Raw genomic sequence first — 12,087 nt, 5'->3', positions numbered from 1 at the left:
TCGACTGTTTCAATGTGGTGGTGCTAGCTGATGCGGCCCCCCAGTAATTAACGGCGCTGTTCTATTCTTATACGGAGCATGTTATCGCCTCCAGCTGCAGCAGTTCTGGATTCCTCCCCCTTCCCCCGTTTCAGTTCTCCTCTCGTTCTGCATTGGTTCCGTTTGAGCTTGCTTCTTGGTCTTTCTTATACCCAACATCATGTCTGGCCGTTTCGTGCGTTCTTCCAAGTACCGTAAGCTTGCCCTTCCCCCCTCTTTCTGTCCGCAATCTGACAGGTAGCAGGCCACGTCTTCGGACGATCAACGCGAAAGGTACAACTAACCCCCCCTCCTCCTCACTGACCCTTGGAATTGCTTACATGTGTGCAGGATCAATGTTATGACAATCTCCGCGTTTCTCGAAATGCCTGGGATACCAACCTCGTCAAGGTTCGTGACCGTCACCGCTTCTCGATTCCCCGTCGCCTCCGAGCCGCCTAACAATACCCCAGGTCAACCCCCGCTATCTCTCCGTCAACTGGGAAGCTGGTGGTGGAGGTGCTTTCGCTGTGATTCCGCTCAGTGAATATGGCAAGCTTCCCGAGCGGATACCCCTGTTTCGTGGCCACACTGCCGTCGTTCTCGATACGGACTGGTAAGCAGCGACTATCGGCGCCTCTGTCGCATACCGATGAGAAGCTAACACCTATAGGAATCCTTTCAACGACGACTTGATAGCATCAGGATCCGACGATGGCAGGGTATGGTTATCTCCTTTCAGAACAAGCGCGCACGATGTACAGCCGGACTAAACGCTTCATAGATCTGCCTTTGGCGAGTTCCTGAAGGATTTACGCTCTCCCCTGATGTAGACGCCGATGACATTGAAGATGTTAAGCCTGTTGGGAAGCTCAGCGGTCATCCGAAGTAAGTGTCCATATATTGGACCCCTGGCTATCACGATCTGACACCTGCGACAGGAAAGTAGGGCACGTGCTCTTTAACCCCGCCGCTGAAAACATCCTTGCGACAGCATCCGGAGACTATACAGTGAAGATTTGGGATATCGAGGCCGGTGCGTCCAAGTTGACCTTGAACGTGGGCGACATTGTGCAGTCGCAGTCCTGGAGCGCAAACGGCTCTCTCCTCGTTACGACTTCCCGTGACAAGAAGCTGCGCGTATGGGATGTACGTCAAGAACGCCCTGCGCATGAGGGACCGGGACATACAGGAGCAAAGAACAGTCGTTCCGTATGGCTTGGCGAACGCGACAGGTTCGCCACCACTGGTTTCTCCAAGATGAGCGATCGCCAACTCGCGCTCTGGGATATCCGCTCCCCGCAACTACCGGTTGACGGTTTCAAGACCTTGGATTCGATCTCTGGTGTGTGCATGCCTTTCTGGGATGACGGTACCCAAATGTTATACTTGGCTGGCCGAGGGTAAGTGGCTATTCCTAGAAAATGGATATAGATTGCTAATAACCACAGTGACGGTAACATCCGGTACTACGAGTTGGAGAATGACAAGTTCGAATACCTGTCGGAATACAAGTCCGGAGACCCCCAGCGCGGTATTGCCTTTATGCCTAAGCGCGGTGTGAACATGCACGAAAACGAAGTTACCCGCGCCTTCAAGACCGTCAACGATACCTACATTGAGCCGATCCCATTCATCGTCCCTCGTCGCGCCGAGACATTCCAGGACGACATCTACCCCCCTACTACCGGCTTGAAGCCCGCCATGAGCTCCTCTGAATGGTTCGGCGGCAAGGAGGCCATCCCTCCTAAGATTTCCATGGGCAGTCTTTACGAAGGCCAGGGCTTGAAGGAGGTCACAGGTGCCCAGGACAAGCCTACTTCTAGCCTAGGCTCCGAGTCGAAGCCTGAACCAAAGCCCGAGCCTGAGGCTAAGCCGGCCTCTCCAGTGAAGAAGGCTCCTGAGCCTGTCTCCGAGCCAACGCCGATGGCCAGGCCAGCACCATCCATGAAAGACCAGGGTGCCTCAATGGCAGCCATGGTTAACAAGTTCGCCGATGACGACGAGCCCGAGCAGCCCTCGGAGTCCAACTTCGATGAGCCTTCGAAGCCCGTTGAACGCGCTACCCGCTCCCCAGGAACCGCGTCGCCAGCTATCAAGGTTAGCCCGCCTTCGGTGAAAGAAGATTCCGTCAAATCACAATCCCCCGTTTCGGTAAGTTATCACACACCCCTAGGGCAACATTGATACTGAAACCACTCATTCTGACACCCTTCCCATCCAGGCCTCCCCCTCACCCGTCACCTGCTCTCCGGCCCCAAGCACCCCCAGCGCTCAACCCTCCTTGCCCCTCACAAGCACCACCGGCTCTGTACCCGCCGACACTGTCTCGCGCGAAATTGGCGTCGTCAAAGACCTCTTAGCCGAACAGACCAAGACCATCGCGTCCCAGGGCCAACTGATTGAGAAACTTACTGCCGAGATCGAGTCCCTCAAGGCTAAGCTGGGCTAGCCTCCTCTCCAGATTTAATCACCGCATTGAATTGCTTTGCGTTTTCTTTGTATTCTAAATTATACATACTACATAAATACCATACCATACACCTTGGAACTTATCTACCCACGTTACCTGTCCTGCGCTCGCTTTTTATCGCGAGCCTTACCATCCCATTTTAGCACGTCTTGCATATAGTACCATCCTGCCACTCGTGAAAGGTCTAGTCAGTATGATGTTCCCCTTTTAGGATGTTTTCCTTTTAGGTACCTCTGTCCTGTCAGATAGAAAGAAAGAGAAATGTAATCCACCGAATGGATATTTTAACGCGCACTCTTTTCCTTCCCCTAGGCTAAACCGAACCGAAATGACCCCTTTCCCGCTAGATATGTGTACTACCTAGCTGGGCTGAGCTTGAATGGGTTTGGTTTGTTTATGCAAAGAGTGAGTGGGAGGGCTATATATCTGCGGAAGAGCAACCAAGAGTAGCAATGAATTTATCTACAGCCTAACTTTCTACCAAAGGAAGAGCTCCGTCTAGCGATCTAGGTTAAAGAATTGATTGATAAGCTCATTCATATTACAGCTCGTTAGCCTAGCTATGGATAGACATGGCATTTGCTCCCTCTATGCAGTAACCGCCCGTTCATTCATGGGCTCTTCTGCTGCCTTGCGATCTGGCCTGAGGCCCCTATGAGAATAAACGCCCAGTCTATCTGCTTTCTTTTTTGTACAACACGCTTTTCATACATTCTGGAGAGGAAAAGGGTAGGTCAGGAGAGAGGCCTTGGTGTGGCATTGAATTAAAGGTGTATGTTAATCCCACCGACTAGCCTCCCGCTCCTTTTCAACCCTCGCGGCTCTCGCAGAATCTGATTCGTCATCGTATTTGTAGTTGAGTCGACGACCAGTACGTTCCTGACGACTGTCTCGTCGGCGGCTGAATTTGCCGCTGTCGCGGTCAGCATTCATTGCTTCGCGGCGCTGCTGTTCCTTGAGCAGACGTTCGCGGTTGCGCGCTTCGCGCTCTAGAGTATGGGGGTCTTTCTCGGGTTCGGATGATTTTGAAGATGGCGGGGCTTTTTCTCTCGTGTCTTTTGCACGGTCCTTGGAGGAGCGGATGTCATCTTCACGTCCTCGTTTCGCTCTGCGGGAGTAGTGGTCACTGTCAACGGCGGATTCGGAACGGTCGCGACGAGACCGCTTTCGGTCTCTATCTCGGTCTCTTTCGCGTTCACGGGGACGATCTCGCTCCCTATCACGCTCTCGTTCCTTCTCGCGTCTTCTATCGCGGTCACGCTCACGGTCGCGATCGCGTCGTCGCGCATCCCGACCCCTTTCCCGGTCCTCTTCGCGTCGATTTGTGCGAGTCTCTGTGTTTTTGCTCCTAGAATTGGAGTTACTTCGCTCCTCAGCGATGGAAGCGAGACGGTCATCATCCCGGCCATCACGACGACTAGTACTCGCGCTTCGACCCCGACTGCGGTGGCGGCGAGACCGATGAGAACGACGCGCGCGCCGGGATCGTCCATCATCCCTGTTGCGTGACGATCGATAGGAATCGATAGAAGATGACCGAGTGCGACGCCCATCTTCTGCGGCAAGCTTTTCTTTGTCATCATGATGAGACCTCCGATACCGATCCCGCTGACGATCATAGCCATCAGCATCCTTCTCAAGACTTCGAGATCGCTGGCGGTATCTTCGACGACTGTTCGAGCGAGACCGGGAAGGGGGAGATCGGGATCTGCTTCTGGATCTCGTCCGCGATCTTGTTCTCGAGATGGACCGGGATGTAGACTGAGGATTCTGGTCATCCTGGGTTGGCTCGGAATGTGGCCTGCATGATAAGATGTCAGCTTGGATGGAGCGTAGAAAGACCAATTATAGAAATAACTTACGTCTCGGAGGCTCCTGTGCCTCTGGTCGCAGGGACGGAGCCACGCCCGGCTTGGAAATTCCTCTGCCGAAAGACGCTAGTGTTAGGGAGGCCTTGTCGCATTGCGCGTGGTGCAGCTGGTGCGCCCTCGACGACCGGTCCTCGCTGCTGCATGTTATTTGCTGGCATAAACTGTTGCCCGCCGAAACTGGCGCCACGGCCGTGGAAACCTCCACGCATGTAGCCGCCGCCTCTACCGAAGCCTTGATTCATTGGAACAGGTCCGCCCATGTTGACGGCACCGCCAGATTGATCCAGAGACTCAATGGTAGGTATGCCCTGCAGTTGGTTCTCCTGGTTCACGGAATGGTCGGGGATACCATCGGCTCCAGGTACGGATTCCAGACTACCGTTAGGATTATGCTCCAAGCCGTTGGTCTCATCAGCGTTGCCTGCAGCATTTGGTTTGACATCAGTGTTCCTTCCTTCTGTGGGAAGTTCGCTGTCATCAGCAGCCGCTGTGCCTTCCTCAGCCGGTGGCGGCTCGGTTTGGTCCATGTTAGACAGCCCATCTTGGGCTGTAGAGTTAGCATTATGGGGGAAGTTAGACTGCATATGGCCACCGTAGCCGCCGCGGCCACGGCCGGAGTAGTATCCACGGCCTCGACCCCGGTAGTTACCTGCACGGTAGTAGCCATTCGAGAAGTCTTGGTTAGGATACTGCTGTTGCTGCATTTGAGGATCTTGAGACATATTATACCCGCCAAATCCGGTGGGATCCCCAAGCTGCGCGCCCATACCATTCGCGAAAGCATTTGGATTGAATTTATCTTGGCTTCCATTCCACATATTGTTCTGAGAGCCATCCCAGCCACCGTACATCCCCTGACCGTTGAAGTTCATCCCCATGTTCACGCCATTCATATTCATCCCGTAGCCCCCAAACATACCCTGATTCGCGGCCATCGGGTCCATGCCCATTCCAGTCATTGCTGTAAGCGCTTGTTAGTCACTTTTTCATACGATGCAGTAGGTTAATCCCGACATACCCATAGGGTTGGGAAAGCCCATCATTCCATTGCCCATGAATTGAGCCATCGGATTTGCACCCCATGCCATATTTGGAAACATCCCTGGGCTCATATTGAATCCTATGGGATTGGGGAAACCAGCGCCCGGCATCGCATTCTGGGAGGCATCTTGCTCCGTTTGTTGAGCGGATGCATTATCTCCAGCGGTTTCCCCTTCAACGAGCTCATTCGAGTCCGCATTAGCCGGCTGATCTACCGTACCAGGGCCGGCAGCCGATTCATCCTATTGAAGCCCGTTAGATTTTGCGCGCGATCTCTCCACGTTTTGAGTGTGGGAATTTTGGTACCTGAGTCACTCCGTTCGTCTCTTCCTGATCCGCATTCGGGACATCATTCTGAGCGGCTGTCGAAGTGGCAGTGTCGAGGGGGTTTTCTGCTGACAAGGCCTCGGTTACATCCGGCGTGATCCCATTTGCCGGTGTCTCGACGGGATTTGAGTCTTGCTGGGTGTCTTGCTTGGCCGAAGCTTCCTCGGTAGAAGCAGGAGCTTCGGGGGTAGCTGGCCGCGCTGCCTGTCGCTCCTTCTCACGCTTCTTTTCTTCCGTGCGAAGAAAGGCCTTGAGGGTGGTTCGGAGGGCTTTATTCGGTTTGCAAAGATCGGAAGAAAGAGGCGTATGTGCGCAGACAGGGCATGTGTCCGGAAGTGAAGTCTGGCCTAGAAATCCCATAAGAACTAGAGTGACTGGAAATAGTGGGTGGTTGGCGCTTACAGTTCTCGCAAATCGCCTGATCGCAACAGGGAAGTTTGAAGGCATTCACAGCAAGCTTGTTGCAGATGGCGCAGCGCAGTTTGAACGGGATTTCATCTTGAGTCAGAGAACTAACAAGCGAGACCGACATGTTAGCGCATATCACCAGAAGTCAATATTTTAGCCGTGACTCACCTCGCAATGTCCATCAAGCCCGAAGGCTGAACCGCCGCAGCCATTATAAGCTACACGTAGGCAGCAGGGGCGAAGGCACGGACTTAAGTGTGATCACGACAAGAGAATGAGGACCGGACAGGCGGAAGAGCGCGACATGACTCTAGTCGACCATCAGAAGCATCTCCAACAATCAGTCACACGAGGATCAGCATTCAGCAGCGACTCGGATGGGCTGAGAATCTGTCGCAACGATTTGGCGTCGGAGTGGAGGCGGATGTCCGGAGCGGAACAACTTCCACCCACTCCTATAGTATCAAGCCGTCATCTTGAAGTTCTGGCTCAGCTGGGTTTCACGAGGAGCTTGTTTGGATTTTGTTTACATTACGACGGCTGGGCAGTGCTGCCTAGACACTTTTACAGCTTAGGCTGACTCGATTCAAGCGTGGAGTTGTTGAACGCGCATGTCAGAGTGACATCGACTGCGGACGAGGCTCCTTCTAATTTACCCCGCCTGGCCTAGTGCATTATCTCAGAATGTTTAGGGCAATTTTATATCAAGGACAAGAATGTGCTGAGACGCGATCAGATTAGATCAAGTTATTTGGTCCCTCATTGATGTAGAGGCCTTGAGAGGCAACAAGATGTACTGCTGGCAGGCGATACCGATCCCATGACACGAAAGGTTTCAGCCTAACACAGCGACTTCCTACATCTCGAGGCTCTGTGCATCATCATGCAGCGTCCAAGTATGAGGGAGGGTTTGACGTGGAAGAAGAATAAACAAACACTAAACACAAACAAGCATCGACGATCACAGAGATCGAGAATACGAACTAGAGTAGAGTTACTTGCATCATCAAAGAGTTTCAAAGGCCGGATTACGCGCAGGTAAGCCAATAAGGGCTGTGTCCATCAACGCTGACTGTTTGGTTGCAGTGGCGAGGCCAGTGGTCATTACGGGCAGCATGTGATGCTGAGATTGCTGAGATCGAAGCTGGAGAAAGTGAAATCAGAGTGAAGGCGAGGATGGATTAAGATAGTTGGATAATGTGAGTATACAGAGAGGAGGAGAAGAGGAGGATGAGATGCATGCCAGGAACAAAGGAAAGGAGAAATTAAGTAAGCAGGGTTCAGCAAGAAATCGAAAACTGATTTTTGATTTTGCTGATTTTTGTTTAAAATTAGCGCGGGCAGACAGGGTTAAAAGGGCTAAAAAGGTCCGGTCGCTCCCCCCGGAAGAAAGAATTCACACTTTTTTCTGGCGATACTGCCACGCCCCCGACCTGCCTTGGGCCCACGCACCGGAGCTTGGGCCATCAACATTGAAGTACATACAGATCAACAGTATACATAACGACTCGATGTCGCGATCGACTTGAATCCGTTCGGATCACTTTCTCAGGCAGCACTCGCAGCAGAGGTAATTAGCCGTTTTCTCTTTTATCCTGAAAGCGCACTCGTTGCTGCTGGTCCCCCGTCGCGTCGACGCGCCGACCCTCCAAATTATACTATACACATACTCCGTCTATCAGAGTATTTGATACGACTTGATGATCATTCACCAACATTTGCTGAGACCGATTTGCCAGCAATGACAGAGCAAGACAACTCATACCGTCCACGTTCTCCCGACTTTTCCACCTTCCAGCCCACCATCCCCTCCCAACCCGTTTACCAATTCGGGAACCCGCTCGCCCACCGTGCTTCCTACGACGCCTCGCCCTTCTTCACCCCGCACTACCAGCAGTCCCCAGTCGCGTCTCATCCCGCATCCCAACAATACATTCCTCATCAAAACAACAGCTACGATCTCGATATGGCTCGTCGATCGTCACGTTTAGCGGCCGCCGCCGACGCCGCGCCTGTGTCCGAGTCAAAATACATTGAACCAGTCACACCGGAAGAGCCTCTAGAGTACCTAGAACCCGTGGAACCCGTGGAGCCTATGCAGCACATCGAGCCTCCGAAGCTGGACCCTGCTGCTGGGATCGAAGTTCGGACAAAATTTCCGGTTGCGCGCATCAAGCGCATCATGCAGGCGGATGAAGACGTGGGCAAGGTCGCGCAGGTGACCCCTATCGCTGTCTGTACGTACTATTCTTTTTATTCTAATCTCCAATTGCTTCACGAAACTAACTTCTGGAAACTACAGCCAAAGCACTCGAGCTCTTCATGATCTCTCTCGTCACAAAGGCCGCCAAAGAGGCCAAAGACCGAAATTCCAAACGCGTGACGGCGTCTCATCTCAAACAAGTGGTGGCGAAGGACGAAGTATTAGATTTCCTAGCAGACATTATCGCCAAGGTCCCAGATCAACCGCAGGGCCGTAAGCACGAGGATGATGGGAGCGATCAAAACGACCAACCAAAGAAGAAGCGTGGTGGACGTCGGCAAAAAGACGATTCCGACTGAACGATGACCAGGTGTCCTTCTGTTTTGTGATTTATTGGGATGATGGGTAGCGTTTCTTTTGTTTTAGACCGGGATGGAGCGCATATTCTTTCGGCGTTGGGGTGGTGGGACGGCGTGCATCTTCGATGTGAATAGGGCTTAATCTTGGTTTCAATATCTAACTCAAGCCATCGATTTGGCTTCAACTTCACCATTTTTACGGAGTCCTGCCTAGAGCTTGTATAGTCCGTAGCCTTAGCATATGGCGTAGACGCGCTAACCCAATGGAGTATGATGGCACTATGCCCCTTTTGGTTCAGGGACACCTCCGGACGGCCGCGATACTCTGGAGTACTTCCACTCTTCTTTCTCTTATCGCTCGATCGGCAGCCGCTCCCTGCTCGTGCTTCTGCGAAGGAGTATCATGCCGTGCTCACACAAAAATGGACTTTGTAAGTTGGATATATCCTCGCCCAGCGTGCACGCGGCACGCGTTTCTTTGCTGCTTCTAATCAGGAACATAGTGGTCTCGAATAATAGGCGGCTCCCGCTCCTTGTCTAAAAGCTCCCGAGCTACTTCCCCAACGGAGCGATTAACGGCCTTCAAACGGACATGTAACACACTGCAGGTCAGTCGCCGAAATTGAAATATCTATACAGTGTTCGCTTTCTAACATCGTCACCCCCTCGTCAGCAAATATGGCGGTCCAGCAACTCAGCATCCGCAGAGCAAGCCGCAATCGTACACGCGCGCAATTGCATTGAACGCTTGAACTCTGTCCTCAGCGATGAATCTCGCGGCCCCGCTCCCCATCCCTGCCTTTCCTATGCTGCATCATCCCAGATATTCGTTACCGTGACGAAACTTGCACTCTCTTCCTACGATGAGGCTATGCTCCGTTCATCGACGGTCTTCTTCAACACCCTGATCGATTCGGAGGTTGACGGGGTAGTCGATAACCAGCTATTTGCGCGCGCGCTGGTAGACCTCGTTCGTCGGGCGGACAAACAATCAGAGGATATTGAAGGACGGCTTGTGGAGCTGCTGTTCGGCATTGCGAACAATATCCGCCTTCAGCCCACTATCCTTCCGGCCTGGTTCGCCCCTCGAGGTGAGGATGAGGATCAGAACACCGGTGCAGTCGAGTTTGCTGGTACAATGAGAACGGATGACTTCCCGCTGTTCTATCTCTTGGTGGAATATGTGCATCATGCGGCGAGGGCGGGTGATTTCGCTCGTACCGGTCTTCTCTATTTGATAGAGACCGCGTCGCGGTCAAAGGATCTAGAGCGATGGCTGATTGAAAGCGACTTGGCCACTTTGATGGCTACCGGACTGGGCGCTCTGTACAGTCAGTTGGGCAGGTGAGTGTTGCGTTCATCTTTGGTTGGAGTTCGACTAACTAGTTCATCCAGTCTAAGCTTTCATTCGGATGCAGAGTCTGATATACCTCATATAATATCACACTCAGACCATGCACAGCAAGAGACGGCATTGCCGCCTGCGCTCGGCGTGACGATGGACTCTTTCATGGCCTACCTCTTGTTCTGGCAAGATACCATTGATCACTGCAAATCTGCTGAGGTGGTCGCCAGTTTATTGGACCATTTTCAGGTTCTATTCCTGGAGCAGTTACTGTGCGTTCTTCATGTTCTCTCCATGTACCATTACTTATTTCGGTTCTAGATACCCATCGCTGCTGGAATCGTCCGATGTTGAAGGCGGCTCAACAGCCGCAGTTCTCACTTACCTTTACCGTATCTTAGCCTCAGTGGACCAAGAAGACATGGTCCAACGCATTCTACACTTTTTACTTGCGTCGACATCTGATTCGGACGCAGAGATAGCTGAGAAAAAAAAGAATATGTCCGCCAGTCGGCGGAAGTCTCTTGACGTACTCGCTGCCTTTTCCGAGGAAGCGGCTCGACCATCTCCAACCCTTTTCAATCTCCGAGATCTTGCCCTCCTTGGGCTGCAATCAACAAATCCCCAGACCGTCTTAGCGACATTACGATTATTGACTGTTATTCTACAACGCCACTCTTCTTTTGCGAGATTCTTGATCCGGACTGTGCCTGGACAACCCGCCAGACAACGGTCTGTGGGAGCATTGAATGCGGAACTGGGGCAGCTCATGACAATGGCCACCTCGATCATGGATGAACCGACACTGGACGAGTCATATGGCAATTATCTCAGAGATGCCTCATGGATCCTTGAATCTCGACTATGCATTCCCGGGTCGGGTAACGATCCTGAGTCTCTGCCCCTTGAACTCCGCCAAGAAGATCCGCTTCTCCTCGAGTTGTTGGACTGCCTTGAGAGTTTCTTTACCAATGCTGTGATTGTAAACCTGGCATTGACAGAGGTTCTTATGAGCATCGCGTCTTCCCATCTCATGGCACTTGACGGATGGTTGCTTGTGGACCCCGCAAAGTACAAATATCCCAAGGCGGACGGTGCTTCCGATGAAGTCATATCCGATATACTCGAGCAGGTACACTCTGTCTATCGCGAACCCTCCTGGTCTTCGACAGACACCCCTGCACTTAGCACTGTCTTACGCGGGCTCGTCGATCAAGTCCAAGAGTGGCGAAAGCAGGTCCCCGACTTTGATATTCTGGTGGCTGCACGCCGAGGACTGCTGCACGAGGACGATGAGTCGTCTGGTAACCCGGACCAGATTCCCGGGACACCCGCCACTCGCCCGGCTGACCGGCCTTCATCAACCACACCAAAAACACTGCAAATGGGCTCCGACCAAGGCACGCCACGAGGTAGGCGCGGCCTTCGAGACTTGACCTCCCCCCAGCGAAGCCTTGTTGGGTCTCCGTTACGCGAAGCTACTACAGTCCACGTGCCCCCTCCGCGCGAACCATCCGAATCACGATCCGCTGTAGCTGACGATCTGCGCAAGCGATTAGCGACTCCGTTCTTCCCTAGTCCATCACCTAGCAAACCCTCTGATCCCAGTGAGGATGGCGCACAAGAGCAAGAGTCGGAACAAGAGGATCGAGAGTCGGCAGTCGCAACCACAGACGAAGATTGGAGATTGAAGAACGGTACCGCAAGTCTCGGTCATGTCCTCACCAACGTCGTCATCCTCTACGAATTTCTTTTAGAGATCTCAGCCGTCGTGCAGGCGCGTGGGACTCTCTTCGAGGAGGCTGGCTTCCAAGGTGTTGGTTCGTTTCCGCAGGCTGACTTCTAAGTTATGACGGTAGCTAGGGTTTTACAGAGGAAATGGGCGCCGGTGGCTGGACCTATGCGACGCCTTTATGGAAGAATAGAAGCTGTTTTATCATGCCATACTGTAACATAGTCGGCTTTACGAATAACCAAGTAGTACATATCACTATAATCAACAATAGAACATAACTCGGTTATTTCGGCAGGCTTGGCGGCGC

General features: G+C 52.7%; 4 protein-coding genes across 4 annotated transcripts; 3 read left to right on the top strand and 1 right to left on the bottom strand.

Moving 5' to 3' along the window:
• The first annotated feature begins 14 nt into the window (after nt 1-14).
• Nucleotides 15-2,943, top strand: BDV17DRAFT_251633 (coronin). The gene is made up of 9 exons (XM_073756451.1): nt 15-233; nt 284-312; nt 370-429; nt 492-634; nt 692-740; nt 803-906; nt 960-1,421; nt 1,470-2,172; nt 2,243-2,943. The coding sequence occupies exons 1-9, from the start codon at nt 200-202 to the stop codon at nt 2,468-2,470; spliced, it is 1,812 nt and encodes a 603-aa protein (XP_073620164.1). The 5' UTR covers nt 15-199; the 3' UTR covers nt 2,471-2,943.
• Nucleotides 2,944-3,268: 325 nt separating this feature from the next.
• Nucleotides 3,269-6,350, bottom strand: BDV17DRAFT_287001 (uncharacterized protein; the record flags this gene model as incomplete). The annotated part of the gene is made up of 6 exons (XM_073761060.1): nt 3,269-4,292; nt 4,354-5,323; nt 5,381-5,645; nt 5,710-6,077; nt 6,133-6,242; nt 6,307-6,350. 6 exons carry the CDS (start codon nt 6,348-6,350, stop codon nt 3,269-3,271), a joined length of 2,781 nt encoding a protein of 926 aa, XP_073620163.1.
• A 1,161-nt stretch (nt 6,351-7,511) lies between these two features.
• On the top strand, nt 7,512-8,899 carry nctA (negative cofactor 2 transcription regulator complex subunit BUR6). Its single transcript, XM_073756450.1, has 3 exons — nt 7,512-7,708; nt 7,878-8,375; nt 8,441-8,899. The coding sequence occupies exons 2-3, from the start codon at nt 7,880-7,882 to the stop codon at nt 8,698-8,700; spliced, it is 756 nt and encodes a 251-aa protein (XP_073620162.1). The 5' UTR covers nt 7,512-7,708; nt 7,878-7,879; the 3' UTR covers nt 8,701-8,899.
• Nucleotides 8,900-9,061: 162 nt separating this feature from the next.
• Nucleotides 9,062-12,087, top strand: BDV17DRAFT_106755 (uncharacterized protein). Its single transcript, XM_073753784.1, has 5 exons — nt 9,062-9,131; nt 9,204-9,308; nt 9,374-10,044; nt 10,096-10,317; nt 10,367-12,087. The coding sequence occupies exons 1-5, from the start codon at nt 9,123-9,125 to the stop codon at nt 11,889-11,891; spliced, it is 2,532 nt and encodes an 843-aa protein (XP_073620161.1). The 5' UTR covers nt 9,062-9,122; the 3' UTR covers nt 11,892-12,087.

Source organism: Aspergillus undulatus (genome assembly GCF_047715775.1).
Source record: "Aspergillus undulatus strain CBS 261.88 unplaced genomic scaffold BDV17scaffold_3, whole genome shotgun sequence".
Taxonomy (NCBI): domain Eukaryota; kingdom Fungi; phylum Ascomycota; class Eurotiomycetes; order Eurotiales; family Aspergillaceae; genus Aspergillus; species Aspergillus undulatus.
This window is presented reverse-complemented; position numbering and strand designations above follow the sequence as displayed.

What these genes read in the sequence shown, in the direction of transcription:
- BDV17DRAFT_106755 (XM_073753784.1), top strand. An exon ending in GGACATGTAACACACTGCAG is followed by an intron (nt 9,309 to 9,373) that starts GTCAGTCGCCGA and finishes CCCCCTCGTCAG; the next exon opens with CAAATATGGCGGTCCAGCAA. An exon ending in CTGTACAGTCAGTTGGGCAG is followed by an intron (nt 10,045 to 10,095) that starts GTGAGTGTTGCG and finishes TAGTTCATCCAG; the next exon opens with TCTAAGCTTTCATTCGGATG.
- BDV17DRAFT_251633 (XM_073756451.1), top strand. Translation starts at nt 200, where the DNA reads ATGTCTGGCCGTTTCGTGCGTTCTTCCAAGTACC. An exon ending in TCGGACGATCAACGCGAAAG is followed by an intron (nt 313 to 369) that starts GTACAACTAACC and finishes ACATGTGTGCAG; the next exon opens with GATCAATGTTATGACAATCT. An exon ending in CAGGATCCGACGATGGCAGG is followed by an intron (nt 741 to 802) that starts GTATGGTTATCT and finishes AACGCTTCATAG; the next exon opens with ATCTGCCTTTGGCGAGTTCC.
- nctA (XM_073756450.1), top strand. Translation starts at nt 7,880, where the DNA reads ATGACAGAGCAAGACAACTCATACCGTCCACGTTCTCCCGACTTTTCC. An exon ending in GGTGACCCCTATCGCTGTCT is followed by an intron (nt 8,376 to 8,440) that starts GTACGTACTATT and finishes TGGAAACTACAG; the next exon opens with CCAAAGCACTCGAGCTCTTC.